General features: G+C 24.9%; 4 protein-coding genes across 14 annotated transcripts; 2 read left to right on the top strand and 2 right to left on the bottom strand.

Moving 5' to 3' along the window:
* Positions 1-1,389: 1,389 nt before the first annotated feature.
* Positions 1,390-3,880, bottom strand: LOC124955852 (F-box/SPRY domain-containing protein 1). 2 transcript variants are annotated; one of them, XM_047510882.1, is made up of 4 exons: positions 3,055-3,880; positions 2,476-2,749; positions 2,293-2,383; positions 1,390-2,205 (listed from the first exon to the last, which is right to left on the bottom strand). In XM_047510882.1, the coding sequence occupies exons 1-4, from the start codon at positions 3,357-3,359 to the stop codon at positions 2,099-2,101; spliced, it is 777 nt and encodes a 258-aa protein (XP_047366838.1). In that variant the 5' UTR covers positions 3,360-3,880; the 3' UTR covers positions 1,390-2,098. The 2 variants fall into 2 exon arrangements, with proteins under 2 accessions (XP_047366838.1, XP_047366847.1); XM_047510891.1 differs by having other exon boundaries at positions 1,394-2,173; positions 3,055-3,878.
* On the top strand, positions 3,406-7,427 carry LOC124955863 (BTB/POZ domain-containing protein KCTD5). Of its 2 annotated transcripts, XM_047510905.1 has the most exons (6): positions 3,406-3,758; positions 3,844-3,919; positions 3,985-4,270; positions 4,722-5,018; positions 5,193-5,321; positions 6,634-7,427. In XM_047510905.1, exons 3-6 carry the CDS (start codon positions 4,082-4,084, stop codon positions 6,661-6,663), a joined length of 645 nt encoding a protein of 214 aa, XP_047366861.1. In that variant the 5' UTR covers positions 3,406-3,758; positions 3,844-3,919; positions 3,985-4,081; the 3' UTR covers positions 6,664-7,427. The 2 variants fall into 2 exon arrangements, with proteins under 2 accessions (XP_047366861.1, XP_047366869.1); XM_047510913.1 differs by lacking the exon at positions 6,634-7,427 and adding an exon at positions 5,464-5,687 and having other exon boundaries at positions 3,407-3,758; positions 3,844-4,270.
* Positions 7,428-9,885: 2,458 nt separating this feature from the next.
* Positions 9,886-11,082, bottom strand: LOC124955809 (ragulator complex protein LAMTOR2). Its single transcript, XM_047510828.1, has 3 exons — positions 10,890-11,082; positions 10,497-10,659; positions 9,886-10,155 (listed from the first exon to the last, which is right to left on the bottom strand). The coding sequence occupies exons 1-3, from the start codon at positions 10,955-10,957 to the stop codon at positions 10,006-10,008; spliced, it is 381 nt and encodes a 126-aa protein (XP_047366784.1). The 5' UTR covers positions 10,958-11,082; the 3' UTR covers positions 9,886-10,005.
* Positions 11,083-11,621: 539 nt separating this feature from the next.
* LOC124955174 (meiosis regulator and mRNA stability factor 1) lies at positions 11,622-22,066 on the top strand. 9 transcript variants are annotated; one of them, XM_047509517.1, is made up of 25 exons: positions 11,623-11,968; positions 12,463-12,826; positions 12,988-13,131; positions 13,263-13,547; positions 14,045-14,211; positions 14,905-14,999; positions 15,289-15,487; positions 15,713-15,875; positions 15,971-16,121; positions 16,234-16,325; positions 16,403-16,537; positions 16,679-16,750; positions 16,907-17,305; positions 17,554-17,729; positions 18,301-18,473; positions 18,580-18,791; positions 18,868-19,018; positions 19,111-19,286; positions 19,348-19,731; positions 19,812-20,015; positions 20,091-20,370; positions 20,460-20,839; positions 21,127-21,222; positions 21,424-21,790; positions 21,877-22,066. In XM_047509517.1, the coding sequence occupies exons 2-25, from the start codon at positions 12,551-12,553 to the stop codon at positions 21,930-21,932; spliced, it is 4,833 nt and encodes a 1,610-aa protein (XP_047365473.1). In that variant the 5' UTR covers positions 11,623-11,968; positions 12,463-12,550; the 3' UTR covers positions 21,933-22,066. The 9 variants fall into 9 exon arrangements, 8 of the variants coding, with proteins under 8 accessions (XP_047365473.1, XP_047365220.1, XP_047365566.1 ...); XM_047509264.1 differs by having other exon boundaries at positions 16,679-16,828; XM_047509430.1 differs by having other exon boundaries at positions 11,633-11,765; positions 16,679-16,828.
* The last annotated feature ends 438 nt before the right edge of the window (positions 22,067-22,504 follow it).

Genomic DNA, 22,504 nt, shown 5'->3' with positions numbered 1-22,504 from the left:
AAATAATATAATACAATTTAAAGACTTTATCCAAAATCATGTATAGTTACTGAGGTAGAGGAGCGAACTTATTAATATCTTGTACAGTAAACATTATTACATTCATAATCTGTGTATATAAACTGGATATAATCCAATCTATTAATATTATTTCTTTAATTATGTAATTAATCATTTTAGAGCATTTTATAGAAACTCAAAATTATCAAGGATTACGTTTGTCTTATAAATCAATATTAATTTAAGGATAAACTTCAAAAACAAATTGAAAAATAATTTTGTATTATATTTTACTATTCACTTATAATATTATATGAGCTTAAATATGAATAAAGTTGATTAAATAATGAAATAGAAATAAAACTACAACCATAGAACATCTTAATAATATAATTGCAGAATATCTTTTTTGTAGAGGACTTAATGTCTTCATTTTTATCGAATTGTATTATATTAAATTGTAAAAAATTCCAAGATTATATAATGATATAAATGATGGTTACTATAAAATGGAATATAGATATACCGAAAGTAACGATTATATAGGGCCAACTGTGATGGTGCTTAAACTTATTTTATAATATTTAATAAATATTAATTGGGATTAATATTATTTATGTATTCATAAAATTCATATACATTCTAGTTTGCACATATTAACATACTGCGGAAAATATGTTTATATGTAAATCTCATATTTTTTCTATGATGTATATGCATGTATGTGTATATACAATTAGTTTACAGGCCATAAGAACTATATGATACTTTTAATGTATAATTTTATAAACATACAAAGACCCTGAATTTATATAAGTTAAGGAATCTTTCAAAAGATTCATCATTTTTAACAGTGTTTCATTCAATCTTGTTTTCGCGAACTATTATAAAATTTTTCACGCTATTGCAATACTTGCATACAATCAAATAGGAAATAGTAGAACACATTTCTTGGGTAATGACTAGTGTCTTAGATAACATTCATATTATAACTACAACTAAAAATAAATATATAAAATAAAACAAATTATAATATGTACAATTAAATTCTTAAATCAAAGCTATATAAACAAATTATATTGTCATAATTATATCGTAAGAAACAAAAATATTAAGCATGTACATCAAGTTCAGACTGTTCGATTGAAGAATTATAAAATAATTGCATTAATTGCAATATTTGCATTAAATATCCAACAAATAAATAATACTGATAAAATATATAAAATATACATATATTCTAAATAATTGATACTAAGTAATTAAAAGAAACTATAAATTAAATATATAAAATCAATATAATAAATACACACAAAATATACAAAATTCTAAAAATGAATTAATAATTTAATATATGAAATTTTAGCCCTAAATAAATTTAAAATAATTTTAAATAAAATTAAAAATAAACTTAAGTAAAATTAATTTAGCCTAAAATGAATTTAAATAAAATCTCTGATAAATAAAATCTCCCTATGTTCAATGTATGTTGACCATATGCAAATAAAAAAATTGAAAGATGTTTTAATTCATTTATCATATTTAAATTAACTAATGATTATGTCATGTAATCAATTAATTTTTCTTAACAAATAATTTAATATTGAAAAAATTTAATTTGAAAATTTAAACCAATTAAATTTGCCAAATTAGTTAAACAGTCAATTTACTTCTTATACTTATGAATTGGCCAAAATATGATAAAAAATTCTATATATATATCCAGTATAGTATTAAAATTATATGGTTGGAATTCATAAAAATACTTTTATCCTATTTTATGACCATTATATGATCTTAAAGTGGATTTGATAAAAACAAAATTTAAATAATTTAATGATGTTGTGCGATTTATAACACTCCATCTTAAATACAATAATAGAACTAACTATTTACAATATTACCAACCATGTAATTTAGTAGGCACACATTCTCTAATAAGAGAATCATATCTTTTAGTGTGCTAGATCTACTGAAACGTAGATACGTTGATATCAGATGCCACAAGCTCTGTAGCAAACTGCTGAATATAGTTTTGGATAAGTATTCAAATATATTTTTTTGTTGGAAGTAAAACGTTAGCCATCTAGAGGTGGCCCTATGTACACCATTGATATTTCTGAATTTCCATATACTGCAGAAACCGATGGATATAACCTTTTATCTGGTAACCCTGTGCAGTTAGTTGTAAAATGTATTCTGATGCTGATTAATTGATAATAAATATAGAATGTTGTGTAAGAAATTACTAAATGATTAATCGAGTATTAGAAATAATAACAAAAAAATCACCTCTAAAAGCTACACCTAGAAACTCATAATTCTTCTCAAATGACAATGTGTTATCATCACAGTCTAATATGACTCTAATTTTTTCTCCTATCTGAAATTAGAATAATACAGCTTTAATAATTTAATCATTTATTCCATCACTTTTTACTGATTTATTAAAATCAGATCAAAAAGAAATTTCACCTGGTATGTTGGAGCATTATTAAGTAATGGATAACTTCCTTGTGCATCTCCGTTGTGTAATAAATGATTGTCAACGAGATTCCATCCCCAAGAGTGTTCATCAGAACCAAGCAGAGCTACATATCCATGACATAACAAAGGCGCCTCTTTTGTAGCTATACCTACAACAGCTACTGTACCTAAAGGTCCTTCCCATATCACTTCCCATGCATGACGTCCATGTCGAAAACCTATTTTACCTCTACAAGCATCTGTACTTTGTGCAACAGGATTCCTACAAAGATATCAAAGTTAATATAATGATTAATATAAAAAATGATAGTGAAAAGTATAGCTTTTTAATAATGGTTTTTATCACAACATAAAACTTTTTTATGAATGCTCATTTAATCATATATTTCATATTTCATATTCACCATGACAGATAAAAAAATGAACATTTTTTTGTTATCTGATGATAATTTGAAAAAAAAAATTTTAAAGATTTACGAAGCATTAACGTATTATAAAATAGCAGTAAAATAAAATAAATACATGATTACAAACAAGAAAATTTGATCGTTCGATCACAGAACATACCTGTGTAAAGTAAATCCATTTGGCTTGATATAAACATTACGTGAACAATCATTCGGATTCCAAGCATGATAAAATGCTCGAAGCTTTGCTTTGTAAGTAGGTACTGATGATAATAAATCAGAACTAAGTGCCTCTTGAGCTAATGTTCTAATACAATGCATTCTCCATACATCGTTATTTTCATCCCTTAAGAATCTATACCACCTCTTACATACCAATGCACAGTTTCTTAAAGTGTGTAAGTCTAAATAAGAGAAAATCACTTCTAAGACATGATCTGACGCGTTCAATGCGATACCGTCCATTTTGCCGGTTCTCTGTCAGTAGAGGCCAGCGAGTCAGCAGAGCTAGCAAAGGAAGAAAACATTTGCTGAAGATAGTGGTTAAGCGCGTTTGCCACTTGAAAATTAGTACACTTTTCATGAGGGCGCTTTGCATCTATATTTATTGTCACTTATAATTACTATTCATTAATCGTATCGAAACATTCAAAATCGACAACAAATCGACATAACTCGATACGAAAATTTTGGAAGCACTTAATTTATTTATAGATTTATCCATGAAGCTAGAAACATGTTTATAGGTTCAAAATACATCTCAGTTTCAGAATAGAAAAGAAAAAAGAAGAAGACAAGTATTTTCGTCGTGTTTTTTCTATAAAGTTCTTGAACGTATATGTACGTAATAATATACTATAAATCGTGAGTATAAAGCCTTAGGTCATAACTAGGTTAAGACATTGTGATCATGACTAGAAATAATACAAACGATTACTTGGATTTCTAGAATAAAGACTAGGACAGACTAGGATAATAAGAAACACTAGTTAAGCATCGCAGAGAACTAATGCTGCCTCTATTGAGTAATTATTGCAATTCTCGTGTGGCCTTGTCTAGACTTATGCATCCGCCATATCTTCACTTTTAGACAATGAGAGATGCCAATCTTCTTTGAAAATTTAATCTGTGCATAGTTTGTATGTATATACATATGAACATATATATATACGAATGTCGAAGCGGACATGGCGAATTTCAGCGAGAATTCACACGAAATGACAGAAAATAACATGCAGCAACGTTGTAATATACAATGGGTAAAATTAAATGTGGGCGGAACATATTTCTTAACTTCAAAAACTACATTGTCTCGGGATCCTAATTCATTTCTGTATCGACTTTGTCAAGAAGATTCGGACCTTATATCGGACAGGGTTAGTTCCTATTGTGAGGTTATTTAACTATGACTTATTATTACTTGTTGCATATTTTATGTGAAATGAAAATGACACATATAATAAAAATCTTTTAATATAATCCTTTTTATTGTGTTATAAGCATTCATATAAATATTATATTATATACATAAATTTAAGGCCACCAGTATTTTGGCCTTAAATGTTTTATAACCTAAAAAAAATATAATTATATATCTACATAATTCAATTGATATTGTATAATAAATATATATCATATTTTAATCGTATAAATAGATTATATAAAAACTGGATTATTCGTGTAAATAACCTGTTTAAAAAATGGTTTATGAATCTTTGATATAATGTGAATATAATATTGACCTTGCATCGAACAAATGAATTGATTAAATCAATACAACTATGTGTATGGTGATATAATATAGTGACTTAAAAGATTTTTTTATAGGATGAAACTGGTGCTTACTTAATAGACCGTGATCCAACATATTTTAGTCCTATCTTAAACTATTTAAGACATGGTAAATTAGTTATCAATAAGGACTTAACTGAAGAAGGTGTATTAGAAGAGGCAGAGTTTTATAATATTACTGAACTAATTCGACTAGTTAAGGAACGTATTATAATGCGAGATACAAGACCTTTAAGAGATTCAAAGAAACATGTCTACAGAGTATTGCAATGTCATGAGGATGAATTAACACAAATGGTGTCAACAATGTCAGATGGATGGAAATTTGAACAGGTATTTAATATATAAAAAAACAATTTATGATTAATTAATTGTATCACAAGTTTGAAAGTTTATGTTTACATTAACGTATTTTATATTATATTATTATATTAAAGAAAATTCTATATAATATAAATTTATTACATAGTAAATTTACTTTAATAGTTATACAACTATTCTTTTTAGCTAATCAATATAGGCTCCCAATATAATTATGGAAATGATGACCATGCTGAATTCCTATGTGTGGTGAGCCGTGAATATGGACCAAGTCAAATCAATAGCAAGGAGCAGGAATCAACTGATCGTGTTAAGGTACACTTTCCCATACCCTCTATTTAAGTCCTTGTCCTAGTCAGAATAGCTATGTACAATATAATTTGTATATTGAACAAATATTACGTTCAATATATTTTATTTTATTACAAGAACTATATGATGATTATTTTCTTCGTAGCTTTTTTATTAAATGGATATACATGAAAGACATTCATATAAATATCCTAATGTGCATAGTTTCATATTCATATGCACATTAATGAATAAAACATATTTTATTAGTATTAACTTAAGCACCTTTCTTGGAATATTTTTTTATGTATTTATATATAGTATAATGGCTAAAGATAATTAATATTATATCCAATTTTTGGAATAACACTATTTGTCTCTAATTATTTTATTTATATTATTGTATATGGACATTTACAAATTTTATGTTCTATTATTTGCAATAATTAAATAATAAAACCAAAATTTAAAAAAAGAAAAAAAAATTCACTTATAAAAATGAAATTGAAAATTTAAAGTGAAATCTTATAAATAACAAAATATTCATTTATATGATCATTTTTCATAAGATAGGTTTACATATAACATTAAAATTAAGAGTTTACATGATTTTAATTTTGTTATAAAGAACATATTTTATTAATTTTTAACAGAACTGAACATATTTTTACTTAACTTTATATCAACTCAAAATTTTTTACATTAATTTGCATGAGCATGTTCTGCCTCTGATATTTGTTGTATGTATCACATTACTATTATTGTAACGCATGCTATTGATTTAATAAAGATTTTTTTCTCTCATTGGTTTGGTTTCTCTTTGCCCTGTATCCTGCATGAATTAATAATGCATGTTACAATTAGTTCATTATATATTACGCTTATTTATTTGGTTATAATATTGTTTAGTAAAGAAATTAATTATTTACTACTAAGAAATACACATTATAATATGAAAACAAATAAATAATTTTATTAATAACAAGATCATTGATTTCAATTTTAGATGTTTAAGATATTACTAGTACATCATATATATTAATTGATTATATAGTTTGTTACTTCTCTCTATATTATTGTATTTTAAAAATACATTTTTTATTTTTTAACCGAATTTATAAGTTATATTTGCAATAAAATAATTCTGTATAACAACAATATAGCAGAGGCTGAACAATAATAATATATTATACATTATTTATATGAAAGAGAAATTTTAAATAATGCAATAAAATATCAATGATTTTAAAATTGTATAAATATTGATAAGTTCATTTCATTTAATTTTGTTTATTTCCAACAATCAAAATATTTGAATTATGGGGTTGTATTTTAGGTCTTACAACAGAAGGGATCTCGCATGTAATCTAAATCCGTCCCTTATTCCTTCTTGCCTCCTTTAATTAAATCAACTGTGCAGCAAGAAGATGAAGACTGTATCTGTTTATTTAGTTAATAGTTTATTTTTTAAGATTTGTATAGTCTCCATTTGTAAGGTTTCATTTCTACATGATTGTAATGTTGCAAAAGAATAATATGCAGAACTGTAAAAATTTTAATTATATTTTCTACAGATATTTATTATTTAGCAATATTATATATGAAACTTTTAAAGTGGAAACTATTACACTTTCATTATTAATGAAGGTATTTACATTTTCGTTTATTTGTTGTAATAGAAGATACTACTTGCATGGAGGATATTTCACTTACTCAATATATTACAATTTTATAAAAATTAACAATTCTAAGAGAATACCATTCTTTATTTTTTAAATACATTACAGTGATTTCCTTTCAAAGGAGACATACTAGGGGTAAAATGGCAAACATGTTACTAATAACCAAAGTTATTTAACAATAGCTAAAGTTATGTTTTAGCTTTACTGAGTTACTTTACGGACAATAGTGTTTATGGAAGTCATCTTTTTCATAAAAAATTTCTACAAAGAATATAGATATACGTGGTAGTGCATAGCTTATTCTTTTGTATCAAATTTTTTGTATAAAATTTCTTTTTATTTATAATTGTATTATTAGATTCTCTAAATTACTTACCTTGCACTGCCGCTACAAAACATAATGTACATGATATTTATATAGCTAGCATTATAACTTTCAGTATCTGGATCAACATGTTAAATAGTCTTCAGATACATATTAGTATTGAAACAATAAAAAATTTTTAAAGAAAATAACTTGTTACATTATTCTCTAAGATCACAATGTTGGGCCTTATGCTATAAAACAGGTAAATATTCAAAAAATTATAAAATCACAAAAAATAATAATTATTGATGATGTAGAATATTTAGCTACATATATATTTGTCCTTTTAATAATAAGAAAATCATTAAGAAGATAATGAATTAGCGAAATATATATTTCGTTTTTATAAGTTTCGATTAATTTGTGACCTCGTACAATATATGTACATATACACATACATATATGATTCTCAGTAACAGTAATACTGAGAAAATTTGCAATAGACATTGTTTGTCAATTGTTCCAGGCCTATTAAAAAATCATCCTAGACAATATATGCATATTTAGAAATTAAATAAGAAAAAGAAAATATATATGTACCTAAAATATATTATTCTAAATATAATTAATACAATATTGTATTGAATTGGTCAATAAGTAACGTTGGAATTTCCAGTATTTTATATCTAAATAAACAACACTGTATACAGTATTTTTTACTGAACATTCCAATATATTACTTATTGACAAATCTAATATTTCGATATAACAGATCAATGACACTAGCAGTAAATTACGTTTTTATTTTATAAAGAAATGTAATAAAAATATTATTAAGAATAGGTTTATTAACTTTGAAACTTAAAATCTTTAAATAATTGTAATACTTTTGATAAAATTATTGATTGCAATATCAATTACTTTTGTGACAAATATATTAAGAAGTAAAACAATAATTCGTTAATAACTTTAGGATTGTTATTATTAATCCAATTTTTATGTATATTTCAACCAATATAACAATTTCTTCCTTAATTGAATATATCTCATTAGTTTAGTTAATGTTAATATTTATAAATTTATATAATTCTCAACCTGTAAAAGAATTTATGCGTTTATAAATGAAATTCTGAACTGAATATAAATTTAATATTTAATTTTTAATATGAAGGTGGTATATAATAATAATAATAATAATAATAATAAAAATAACTCTTTAATACTACTATTTATAAGAAATGTAAGAAAAAGTAATAGCATAAAAAATATAATAAACAGAAATAAATGAATTTATGTTTCAACTTAATTTTCTTATGGCAAATTTGAGCTAGTAATAAATTGAATCTTATTAAATTTGTAGAAGATATTATATTTTATTTACATAATATATATTTGAAATATTTCACATATAATTTGATAGTATATACTATGTTACAAAATTATAGCCTTTTTGAAATTATATATGTATGAAATATTCCGATTAAAATAAATGTATAATTTGTATATTTAATAAATAATTACATAACTTAGGAAATATTCATATTTTGCTTTAAAAGATATGAATATTGAAGATATAAATAAAAATGAATAATAGAAGAATTTATAAATTCTATAGTAACTATATATAAGGATACATTCATATTATTGTTAAAATATTTGGAATTTATTATTTTAATATGAAAATTAAGTTAAAATTTATATTTTTGATATTATTTTCAAAATTCACTTTAAAATACCTTTACATTAAAAAGGATCTATGTTTACATTTTATCTATAATATAAAACATTATTTAATAATTTGTATTTAAATGATACCTTATACACGATTATATATTTATAGTTATCCAAATAATGCACAAGTAAACAAACTAATGTAAACACACATTTTTAACAATATAGTTGATTAAGAATTAATTAATAAGAAAAAAAATAATCACTGAATAAGTATACATAATTGATTGGTTAATACTTATAAAAATTAAAATACATAAATCTTTTATATCTTTATAATACATGCATGCATGCATGTAATGTCACAAGTAATACCATTTTATGATCATTATTTGCACATTTATTGTTAATATAAACAAAAAATATTTCGATTAATAAAGTTAAATGTCATTTCACAATAACTTTAGTTTATAAAATAGTATAGTAACTTCAGATGCAATAATTATTATACATTAATGCAATTCTCTGTAAATTATTATTATTGAAAAGATTATATTTATTAAACGTCATTTCAAAAAATAACGTTTACACTTTAATATTACAATAAAGACATTATAAACATTTAATTTTTGTTCAAATATATAAATTTCATTAAATTTTATTTTTAGTTATATTATATTATTTATAAAATAAATAAACTTTTATAACAAATCACAATCCTAATTATTTGTATCTTTTATTATTTAAATTAAGTAAAAATTTTATAATAAAATTTATTTATATTTAATCGCACATCTAAGATTTTTATTTTCATATAAATATTATATAAGTATTTATGAATAATATTTTACCAATAATAAATCATAATAATCATTCAGTACAAAAAATATTAAAATATAAAAACTTATTTATTATTATATATGCTTATATACACATATAATACAAATTATAAATATTTAAACATGTATACAAATATGAACATTATTATCATGCTCTTATTATAATAGTATCTAAAATTATAATTTTCATATTACATATAAAATCTTATTTAAGGCATATTAGCAATTGTTTTCAATGGTTGATCAAGGTATTTAGCAAGTGCTTGTGCCTTTTCTCTTAATAATCCAAATCCCACATTCTCTTTAGCATACAAACATAATAATAAATTTGCTACTTCTGTAATCACCACTTTGCCTTCCTAAAATTAAATATTTATGAATTTTTAATTATAATCTAAAATTATAATGCTTTTATAATTTGCATTTGAAATTTGATATGATAAATATAAACATGTATGAGATAATTATAAAATATTTAATGCTTAGTTTGCTAATAAAAAATAATCAACTATCAAGAGAAAGTTTTAATTTATTATTATTATATTGTAGGTTTTAATACCTTATAAAATCCTATTTGTATTTATTAAAAATTATGGACTACAATATATTTGATTTTTAAGACAACTATTTAAAGTATTACTTTAAAAAGTTGTCTATTTTATGATTACCATTAATAAGTTTACACAAATTATATGATTACCACGCAATCCATCAAAACAAATTGTAATTTATCTTCTTTAAATGCATTTCTTCCATTCTTTTCATAAGCTGACCAAATGTTACTTGTAATTGCAGCAGTTATTCTAGCGTCTTTATCTCCATAGCCACTATAAGCTAATAAACCACCATCTCTGTTGAGTAACCTGTAATTTTATTTATTATGTATTATTATTTAATACATAATGAAATAAAATTTACTATAATTGACTAAAAGATACAAAAATATAATTTAACAATATAATATACATTTTATTCATTTTACTTGTATAGGTAGATGTATAAATATATATTATAATACATTTAACGATATTGTATATAGGTTAATAAACATGACAAAGTTTGTACTAAGTTAAATATTTAATTTACTACTTACAAAGTATTTTCAACTCCACCCGTATTCGCTTGACTCAAAACTTGCGTAAGAGCTTTTGGTTTCAACATAGCGTAGAATTACTTTTTAAAAGGAACTTATTCTATTTCTGTCAAAATTCAGATTACTCGTCAGCTTTTTCTAATGTGTTATGTGTGTGTGGCTGTGTGTACATAACTATATGCATCTTCGCATTGATTCTGAAAATCTAAAAAATTGTAATATAGTTTTGTAAAATTTTGATTGGTCAGTACTAATGGAAATATATGAGAATTACCCAATCAAAAACCATTTCTTAAGAATTAATTTCTTTTATTGTATACGAATATAAATATAGACATGTTTTTATAATTAAAAATGCTATACCTTAAATGTTTTACAAATAGACAGCAATTTTTAATTATAGAGATTATATACAATTTGCAATTATAAAACACTATCCACACTAATTAATGATGATTCGTATTTACTTTATCAAATTTAATAAAATTAATTAAATGATATAAATTTGTTGCATCAATATTATTTCTAAATGAATTTATTATTTACGAATATACCCTCAAATATTTAAATAAATATAATATTCTTATCTCGAACTTTATACTTCTAAAAATTTATATAAACTTTTAATTTTAGTATAATACAAAATAATAAATCGATGAGATTTTTTAACCATAGAGAAAAGATATTAAATAGCTTAAGCTATATTCACAAAGAAATCGATGCATTCGTTTTCTGCTTACCTCGTTGCGCTCTTTATCTTTTGTATATGCACGTTAGCTATACACACTTTTATCGAAGTAAACGTTTCGTGTTGTGCATTGTATAGTAGTGGTAGCAATAAAAAGAAGTATAAAGAAAACGGAATATACGGATCAAGTAAGAGAAATATTTACTTGCATACACTACTATTCTTCATGTGCGAATTCTGGTTATGGCTTTTTAAAAGATCTGTTACTGTTCTTTTAATATACTTTATTCTTCCATGCTCTGTATGTATATTAAAACGTCGAGGCAAAGTTACGTATAACTATTTCTACGTAATGAATAGAAATATACAAAATAATGGGCTGATTTCTTAGGTAACTACAGATATTTCTAGATAATAAGATTTTTCAAATATTTTTACTATATATCTTCGCGTAAAATAACTTATAATTTATAATTTTTTTTTAAATTTCTATACATAGAAAACATTTCTTAGTACAAGCAGTAATCTTTTATATTTTTTACTTGTTTCTTCATTGTTTATACATACATATTCTAATATTATTGTATACAATTAAATTATAATGCAATATATTATTAATTATCTATTAGATATTACTTTTGATAAAAATTGTAATAACATAAGGTAATTTCATTGATATCTAATATAAAGGTAATTATATAAATTAAATTTGAAAGATAAAGTATTTTTACAATAAGTTTTAACGTAATACTATATGTTCAAAGATCATTGCTTATACTTTATACTTTGTAAAGCAAATATTAAATATACCAATAATTTTGAAATATTTATTACAGTAATATTATAGGAAAATTTTTTATTAAGTCTATTTTTAATATGTTGCAGTATATATTCTGAAAGAATACTTATGAATTTTGAAAGCACATGCCAGGATAAGGATTTGTAAACTTTTATCTTCGATATCTAAGACTAGATGAAAGACTTAAATGAAAAATTATTGCAGTTATTATCTGCACAAAAAATTTCATCTCTTAAAACAAGCGATATTCATGCAAATCAACTAACATATGATACTGGTTCTGATAATGACAATGCTTCTAAAATAGAATCTAAGACTTCTGTATCTCCATTATTCGGTCATTATAGATATGACTGCTCCTTTCTTCATCATGATAATTCTGTTAATTTACCAACTTTACCCACATATTTGCCACCAATTGGAGTATTTTGGGATATTGAAAATTGTCATGTTAGTTCAATATTATTACACACATTTATTTTATTATATATTATATTTTTCTATAATGTAATACACTATAATGTATTATGAAAATATTTATTCATTTATTGTTGATTTTATAAGACCATATGGTTTATACCAAACATTTTTATTATATGTGCCTTCTGTAGGTCCCAAAAGGAAGATCTGCTATGGCAGTTACGCAAGTGATTAGAGATAAATTTTTTAGTGGTTACCGAGAAGCAGAATTTATTGTTGTTTGCGATGTTCAAAAAGAAAGTAATCAAGTAATGCAAGAATTAAATGATGCACAGGTAATATAGTGGTAGTAGATTAATAAATAAAACTAGCTTAAATTAAAGAGATAGATAATAATTATAAATTTTTTGTTAAGATAAATAATCATTTTTATGTTAAATATTTTTACACTCTTTTTTATTATTAGGTTAATTTAATACATGTTGCTGCGACATGTAAAAATGCTGCCGATGAAAAACTTAAACAGTCTATCAGAAGATTTGCTGATATTCATGGTAGTCCAGCAGCAATAATTTTAATATCAGGAGATATTGATTTTGCTGCTGATCTTAGTGATTTACGATACAGAAAAAAAATTCATGTGATACTTCTTCATAATAAAAGTACCTCAGAAGCATTGATACTATGTGCTAATGAACATTATGATTTTATGGATCTTATGGAACCATTGCCATCTAGACCTTTATTAAAGGTAAATTTACTTTCATTAATTTAAAAATTTTTGTTTTAAACAAATTAACATTTAATTGAAATCATCTTAAATATATGAACATGCAAGTTATAATATTAGATAATCACAATAAGTTATAATATCAGCAAATCATAAATATTTTTCATAATAATCAATTCAGTTATTTTATGCATTTTGTAATACTGTAATATTTACATGTATTTACATAGTAAAATATGCTAACAAATGATAATTTATTTTTTCTTAATCTGTTTTGTAGATCAGTTGTATATGTATTTAAATATATATTTATCAGGTACATCCTACTGTATCGTGCATTATGAAATATTTTCTTTTCTAATGTTGTATTATTTATAATATATTATTATACCTTGTAATTATATAAATTGATATTATATATTCTCGAAATATAACCAGTAAGCTTCTTTTAGAATTAATAATTTCCATTAAAAATTTTTGTTGTAATGTTTGCATATATTGTAATATATCTTTTTCAGATTAGCGAATATTATGATCTCATAGTCAATAATCTTCCTGAAGATAAGGATGTTGTAGTTATTAAACGACGACTTCAAAAATTGTCTGATAATTGCGGTGGTCGAGTAATAGGAATCCAATTTAAAACTGCTATTGTGCGTTTTTCTTCAGAAACTTCTGCAAGAAGGTACATGTTTAATAATTTTCAAGCATTTGTTAATTTCTATCCTTTAATTATAAGTTTTAAATGTGTAATAAGAATCTAAACTATCTTGCCTCAATATTTTATTACTTCAAATTTAAATAACCCGCCTTTAAATTCCTTTCTTTGTGATTGGATCATTTTATATTTAAAAAAAATGTCATATATACATTGAACACCACTGGCAGAGTAGAGGCAAGGACACAAGTAAGGAAGTATTTGAATTGTAGCAAACAATGTAACGACTGTAGTATTATTCCAAATAGTTGATATATAAATTTTGTTTTGGTTATACTTTGCATTCGATTAGTTAAAGTACAGCTAGTTAGGTAATATTTCAAAATTAGTTATTTTAAGTAATGCATTGATATTATTTACTTTTACTTTTGTATATTCCTTAGTTTAATCTGATGATTTTAATTTATTATAAGGTAAGTTGAGCTCTGTTAAAGATATATACTGTTCTGTGAACATTGATTATCGAAAATTAATTAAAGATATTAATATAGATTTTGTATAATAAAATGTACTTACTATACTTTCTTGATCCTTTAAATAATTTAAAAGTAGGTGTATTTGTATATTTTACTGTTACTTTACAAGGTCATGTACAAATAAAATTGCCATGTAATTTCTATCAGCTGACTGTATCTTATGACAATGTGACCTTTTCTGTAGGGCTCAGAAACGTATGGATGGAGAATATGTTTTTGACTCAAAGATTTCTGTAAGATTTCACAAGGAAACAGGAAACAGTAACAATAAAAGTCAAGGTATATAATTATAAATTTATTTTATGTTTTTATTTTGACAATAGTTTTCTTTTACATAAATTCCTTTACGTTCAGGTCTTCAGTTTATAATCATGTAATTTGAATATTTCTTCTTAACTGTATAGTGTATGTAATAAAATCTTTTTTAAGACAAATTTTTAAATAGTTAAATAGTTCTTGGGTTCAAATTAAAATTACAGAGAGGATATTATTATATATTAGTATAATTTTAAATAATATATTACTATATATAATATAAAATTTTTAATTAAATATATCTTGACTGTAGGAAATTCCATAACTCGAAATCGTGCTATAAGTGAATCAGAAATTATAGCTAACTCTTCTAGGCAAATGTATAGTGCAAGTGCTTCAATAGCGGGTGCACGAACCCTTCAAGTTCCACATTATCAATCATCATCGCCTGTGGTAGGGCCATATACTACTTGGGCAGGAGTACCCTGTGCTCCTGTTAGTATTTCTTCAGGGTATGTCTTATTTATTCTATAATATTTATTTATAAATAATTAAATCATATTTAATGATGATATTCCGAGAAAGAGCCTTGGAGTCACAAGTCGATTTTATTTTATCCTTGTCGATTTGGGCTGTGAGCTTTATAAGCTTTGATCTTATCTGAACTATGATATATTAATATACTAATTATGTACTATTATTTTATCTACGAATTATTAATTATATCATATTTTTAGAATGATTCAACAACCACCAATTATTGTTGCTAGACCATATTCATCAAATAGTGATGTAACATTTAACAGAACTTATAATGAACTAACTAGAGTTCAATCACCATTGATTTGGCAAGTTGCTGGTTCTCAGCAATTTAATCATTTATGGGAAGACCAATATAAGGTACATTTCTAAATCTTTTCGTTAAATGTAGTATTTTTATAAAAACAAATATCTTATAACATAGAATAACATTTAACAATAAATAACATTTTAAGGTGGAAAAAACAAAACTATCAAGCAAACGAATACATGCCCCGCAGGCTCGGGACAATAGTGCTGCTAATGGTACAATATCAAGAACACCAGAATGTCTTAGACCTATCAGAGGAGCTCACAATTCATTCATTCATGCTTCAGAATGGGCAGGTAGGACACAATTATATAACCTTTCAAATAATTTTTTCAAGAGAACACAATACAATAAAAATATTATTATTCTATATCAATAATTATTACTTTTTATTTCCTTGTTACGTAGTTCATTCTCAAACAAATACCTTCAAACGCCGTAGTCCATCTCCTATGTATGAATCTCAGATACATGAACGAAATAATCAATGGAATGGACAAGTATATAGAAAATTAAAATGTTAATTTTATAAATATAAATATTGTTTCATTATATCTAATATCATAATTTTGTGTAGAACCAACATTCTGTATTCATACGTAATACCAGAACACCATCACCATATGAAGGTACTATGATACGGGTTATAAATCAACAAAATAATCATTTCTCTCCATATCATCAAAATGATGCAGAAAATGAAGAAGTAGAAGTGAGTTTTATAATATACAATATATTATTTATATTATGTATAATATGTAAAATATATACATATATAATATTTTTAATACTAAATAGTATATAATATACACGCATACATATATATTGAGAAAATATATTAATATTTGATTAGAAATTTTTTCATCCAATAAATCGTAATGGAAATGGTACATCTAATGGAAGTTATACACCTATTGAATTACAAGTAAGCAATTTAGATCAAAACATTGACCCAAAGGAAATGAAGCATATTCTTTCATCTATTTTCATGGAGCACGTAACAGTAAATCATCAGCTAAATTATTTTAAAGAAATTATTTTTGTTTTATAACAATTTTCTCTAATAAAAATTATTTTATAGGTTTTGCATGTATCTATTTTTATGCAATCTGATGGTAACTATGCAGCTAGTGTCAAAGTAGCTTCTTTGCCAGATGCACAATATGCAATTTCTCAATTACATCGTCGTAAAATTGGATATAAGCGTATATTAATATCGTATGCTCATACTGGAGGTCCAAATCCTCAACTCATACGTGCACAAATTGTAATGCTTTTGCAAGAAGTACCAGGTCATAAATTGCCACTTTTTAAATTTCGAGAAATGTATGAAAGTCGTTTTATGATATCTATTAGTATTTCTGAATTGTATAAAATGAAAGATGTATGTATTGTCACTGAAGATGCTAGTGGAAGAATGGTATCTCTTAATCCAGATCATAGAAATACACCATCTCCATGTTTCAGTACTCCAACTCAAGTAAGTTATATAATTTATGTTTATTTAAATTAATTTAATTGTTTTTCTTATTTTAATAAATGATGTTAAACATATAGCCGAGTTTGAATATTTTCAATGATTAGTAGAGCTTTTGCTCCTAACATTGTTGAGTTTTGATTATACAATAAAGCGATATTTTTTATACTGACATATTATATTTATATAATTTATTGCATACATTGAGAAATTTTATAGATGTATAAAAGTTTGTTTTTTAATATATTTAGGAAGGATATGTAGAATTACCATATTGTATTAAACATACATCAAAACCATGGTCTGATAAAGGTTGGGCTGAGCAAGAAATGGCATCTTTACCAAATGTTAATGTTTCTCTAAAATTACTTGCTCCGCGTATACAGCAATTATTAACTATGCACAATGGAAGTTTGCCATTACCCAGGTATATTTTATTTTAAGTTTGATTTGTATTGTTCTTTCTATTTCAATAGAGAATCAAGCATGAACAGCAAGTAATGTACTAATATATAAACATTTAAAACTGTTAAATACATATGATAGATCTCCATATAACGCGGTATTGGTATAATATGATTTCTTATAACGTGGTTGAAATATTACTATACTTAATTTTTGATGATTCCAACAGTGATTTTGGACTTAATTACTTTTCTACTCTGAGATGTACTATATAATGAAGAAACGTTTTTACAGTTTTCATTCTTTTCGTTTAAAAAAAAAAATACAAAATTTGTTATAGTTTTGTACAAAAAAGGAATTCTTTTATTAATACTTTATTGTTTGCACTATAAATTATAAAATATGAAGTAGAGACATATAAATATATTATCTTTATTTAATACTTTTTCTTATTATTTTCTTGTCCAATCATCGCAAATAAAATTACAGTTTTAAATACATGTTTATGACAAAATGTTAATTTAATGAATCTTACAATTTTACTATTACTTAATAATGCATTCTTTAAATCAGATATTCCTACCATGTTTTAGTTTGCCAAATTGTTATGCAGCTGAATTTAAAGAACATTTAAAGGTGATAGAAAATGGTGTACCTTTAGAACATTTAGTATCATGTCTATCATTTGTTCAATTAAAGCAAGGTATTGGAAGTGTCAAATACCTTAGTTGGGCTTTAGATAAAGATCACGATGAAAGCCATGAAGGTAAACTTACTATAATATTAATTAATCTTAATTATAAACGTAATATATACTACTCAGTAAGTGTAAAGGAATACTAAATGTACATTTTCGTACACATTCTTTTCAGAAAATAAATGTGTTAGCCCTCCATTGGCAAATCAATTGGCTTTGTTTAGTCGTGAATTAGTGGACCTTCTAAAAACTGCTCCACACTGCCAACTACCATTTAATCGATTTATTCCAGCTTATCATCACCATTTTGGAAGACAATGTAGAGTGGCTGATTATGGATTCACCAAATTAATCGATTTATTAGAAGCACTTACACATACTGTTCAAGTATATTGAAATAAAATTTGTAGTTGTTGTTAATTTGTACATATATGCATTTTCTAATTAGTAAATATTAATTCAGGTAATGGGAGAGGGAAATAAACGAGTAGTAACACTTTCTCATCGTGCTCAAGTACGTCGTTTTACATCAGATTTACTAAGAGTGTTAAAATCAAAAGCTAGTAAACAAGTGACACTTTCAGAATTTCCAAATGTTTATAGCAGAGTAATAGGTAAGTAAAAAAAAATATGAAACGACAATTTTATAAATTAATATATAATAGCAAAATGAAAAATATGTCTAATAAATTATATCTGAATTCAGCTAAGCCATGGGATATTGTTGATTATGGTGTATGTGAAATTGAAGATATTCTTAGCGAAGTATCAGAGAATACAGTTGTTATGACTACAATTAGTGGAGGCGATAAAATGATAGCTATCCCCAAACGTGAACAAACTGCAGAAGAAATAGAACGTACAAAACAATTTGCATTTGAGGTAAAATACATTTAATTATTAATATAATATAAAAGAAACATTTATAAAATTTTGTTACTAGGTTGTAGAATTATTGAGACATGTTCCTCAATGTAAAATGTTATTTAATAAATTTGTGCCATCTTATCATCATCACTTTGGTCATCAGTGTCGTGTATCAGATTATGGATTTACTAAATTGATAGAATTGTTTGAAGCTATACCAGATGTAGTTAAAATCGAAGATGGAAGTAATGGTGAAAGGCAAATTAGTTTGACAGAAAAAGAGGGTTTGCGTGTTCTCAGTGAACAAATATCAAAGCTAGTAGCTCATACAAAAAGTGGTCTTAGTGTTTCGAATATCGTTCAGAACTTCTTACGACAATTTGGCTATGCATTGCGTCCAGAATTATTTGGCTGTAATTCTGTATTACAACTCATGCAGAAACTTGATGACAGTGTAAAGGTATAATAAATTATCAATATTTCCATTAAGTTCTTTTTTGATACAGGTATTGACAAGAATTTTATGTATTTAATTACTAGATTATAGATTTAGCTACAGGACCAGTAATAGTTGCAATAGATAAATCTCACTTGCAGCAGTTAGCTTTACAATGTCGCAGAGTGTTAATGGATCAACCTCAATATAAAACGCCTGTAAAAGAATTTCGACAACAATATTCTCAATATTATTCAAAAATTTGTAATATTGAAGAGCTTAAAAAAGATTTATCTCATGTTGTTCAGGTAAAATGATGTTTTATCTTTACTTGAGAAAAAAACAAGTATTAAATATAAATAGTATTATGAATTTTATTTCAGTTTACAACAATCAATGAAGAAAATTTCATAGAACTAACTCCATTACATTGCTTTGCATGTAATTTATATCGTGTTATGATGAGTTGTGGAGGTCAACTAAATCTTTCACGTTTTGAAGCTGCATACCTAGCAGTCAATGGTTCAGCATGCAGAGCTGCTCAATATGGTTTTCCAACATTAACAGCTCTTTTACAAGCATTACCTTGTACTGTGATATTAAAAGATACACGAAAAGATAAACGGAAAAAGAAAGTAATATATCTTAATAAAAAATTAGCTGGTAGGTAAATTATTTCATTTATTAATATATTCCTTCTAACAAATTTCTGATTTATCTTTTTACATTTTTTTGTATTTTTATTGAAACAGCTGTTGGTATTGCATTACCTGTAATGTATGCATCAGGTTCATCATATCATGATACAGACTCTAGCAATGAGTCATTCGAAAGTGATTCTTCATCACGTATAAATGCATCTAGTAATGCTTCCACATTGGAAGAACATGGAAAATGGATAACACACGTAATTAATGGTCATAATTCTTGGAAACAAGATGAAGATAACCATTTTTGGACACAAGATTGTGAAAAACATTGGAAAGTCTTAACATATTCGGAAGAACGATCAAATAATTGGCCATTATTTGAAAATAACAATGGAGATTTTCTTAAAAATTTGATACATACACCAACAATTATACAAAACGATTTTCCAGCTCCTCCACCTAAGCCTGATTCTCCACCTGAGGTATATACAATATTTTATATTATAAATTAATTACTAATAGTTTTCCATAAAAATAGTTTTTTTAGTATTTTATAAATATATATTTCATGTATATGCACATACATGTACATAAAATAGTAAATATGTATGTATGTATGTATGTATATATATATTTTTAATATATATTTATATATATTTTATATATTTTATATATATATATATATATATATATATATATATTAAAAAATCGACTATATGCACACACACACGCACGTACATATACACACACAAATACATATAAATGTTAGGTGGATATAAGAACAGATAATCAATGGAAGTCTTCAGTATGGATAGCACCAACAAAGATTTTATATTCGCAAGATGAACGGGTTACGAATGTAGAAGTAAGTGTGTTAGGTGAAATTTTATGAAAAATTTTTTATCATCTTTTATTAATTTATCTATATAATTACAATAATATTAGTTTTTCAAAATATATTTTTTTATATTTGTAGAAAATACATGGAACTTATTATTTATACAACTAAATTTTTATGGAATATTGAAGAAAAGCTCATCTTTAATATGAAATAATTACTTTTTAGGTACCTCCATTAACTTTACCTTCCTGGAATCAAATATCTGAGGATGACACATTAAATTTATTATCACCAACCAAAAACTTATTACCAGCTGCTGCAAATCCGTTAAATCCACGTACGTCACCTTATTTTTCAAATAAGCACAATTTAGTTGTAGCACCACATCCATCCGAATTACCGCTACCTTCATTGTCGCTGACACCGAAAAAGAATGTGTCCTCTGAAAGCATTACAGTCGTGCAAGACTGCATAGGAAAACAAGACGTTAATTCTAACAATATTAGTGAAGTTAATAACACAGGAAATTTCGAAAAAGAAAATAATGTTGATAATAAGAAAAATGAAATTCTCAACACTCCAACTAAACCATGTAAGCATGGTTTGTTCACATAAAGATAATTTTATTATTCTACCATTTTGTATGTAAATCTTCTTATTAATTTTATTCTTTTTTAGTATTTACAGGAAAGCGACGTTTAGCAGCTCAATTCAACCAACCTCTTCAATCATAAATATAAATTGAGATTTATAACTCAATTGAATGCAGGCAGTTATTTTAATTTAAAGATGTAAACGTTTGAGGTTTTAACTCATCGGTAGATCGCTGCACAATCATTTGAGTACCTATAAAACTACCCCTTAGTCGGTAGGTACCATTATAATAATGTCTAAAATTTATATTGTTCGTATACATTCATTTTATTTGTACTTATCTTGCTAGAATAAAAAAACAGAAGTTATTTTCAAAATATATGAACATGTACAATATGTAACAGTTTCTAAATTGAAAATCTAAAATGAATGAGCAGCGTTTATATCGAATGACACGTATTGATGGTATTGTATACAAAAGTCGTAGCATTTTCCACACTGTGATATAGAATAAGAAGAATGTGAAAATAATTGTACTAGCAATAAAGGAAACGTGCCTTCGCAATGGCACTGAACACATGTAAGGTACTTTAGATTTGGGCCGACTTTTCCTACCTCATACGTGATTAGACAGACAAAATAAATAAATTAAATTGTATTATATTATTTTTTAACCCTTTGCGGTCCGGATTATTTTCAATGTCTCATTTTA

Source organism: Vespa velutina, chromosome 1, assembly GCF_912470025.1.
Source record: "Vespa velutina chromosome 1, iVesVel2.1, whole genome shotgun sequence".
Classification (NCBI taxonomy): Eukaryota; Metazoa; Arthropoda; class Insecta; order Hymenoptera; family Vespidae; genus Vespa; species Vespa velutina.
This window is presented reverse-complemented; position numbering and strand designations above follow the sequence as displayed.

Bases quoted from the DNA above. Each gene is read 5' to 3' on its own strand.
- LOC124955852 (XM_047510882.1), bottom strand. From the start codon at position 3,359: ATGGACGGTATCGCATTGAACGCGTCAGATCATGTCTTAGAAGTGATT. The intron at 2,750-3,054 runs GTATGTTCTGTG...ATATCTTTGTAG, and splicing joins AATGGATTTACTTTACACAG to GAATCCTGTTGCACAAAGTA. The intron at 2,206-2,292 runs GTGATTTTTTTG...TCAATTAATCAG, and splicing joins TCTAGGTGTAGCTTTTAGAG to CATCAGAATACATTTTACAA.
- LOC124955863 (XM_047510905.1), top strand. From the start codon at position 4,082: ATGGCGAATTTCAGCGAGAATTCACACGAAATGACAGAAAATAACATG. The intron at 4,271-4,721 runs GTTAGTTCCTAT...ATTTTTTTATAG, and splicing joins CGGACCTTATATCGGACAGG to GATGAAACTGGTGCTTACTT. The intron at 5,322-6,633 runs GTACACTTTCCC...GTTGTATTTTAG, and splicing joins AATCAACTGATCGTGTTAAG to GTCTTACAACAGAAGGGATC.
- LOC124955809 (XM_047510828.1), bottom strand. From the start codon at position 10,957: ATGTTGAAACCAAAAGCTCTTACGCAAGTTTTGAGTCAAGCGAATACG. The intron at 10,660-10,889 runs GTAAGTAGTAAA...ATAAAATTACAG, and splicing joins GGTGGAGTTGAAAATACTTT to GTTACTCAACAGAGATGGTG. The intron at 10,156-10,496 runs GTAATCATATAA...ATTTAATTTTAG, and splicing joins TTGTTTTGATGGATTGCGTG to GAAGGCAAAGTGGTGATTAC.
- LOC124955174 (XM_047509264.1), top strand. From the start codon at position 12,551: ATGAAAGACTTAAATGAAAAATTATTGCAGTTATTATCTGCACAAAAA. The intron at 19,287-19,347 runs GTAAAATACATT...TTTTGTTACTAG, and splicing joins CAAAACAATTTGCATTTGAG to GTTGTAGAATTATTGAGACA. The intron at 20,016-20,090 runs GTAAAATGATGT...ATTTTATTTCAG, and splicing joins ATTTATCTCATGTTGTTCAG to TTTACAACAATCAATGAAGA.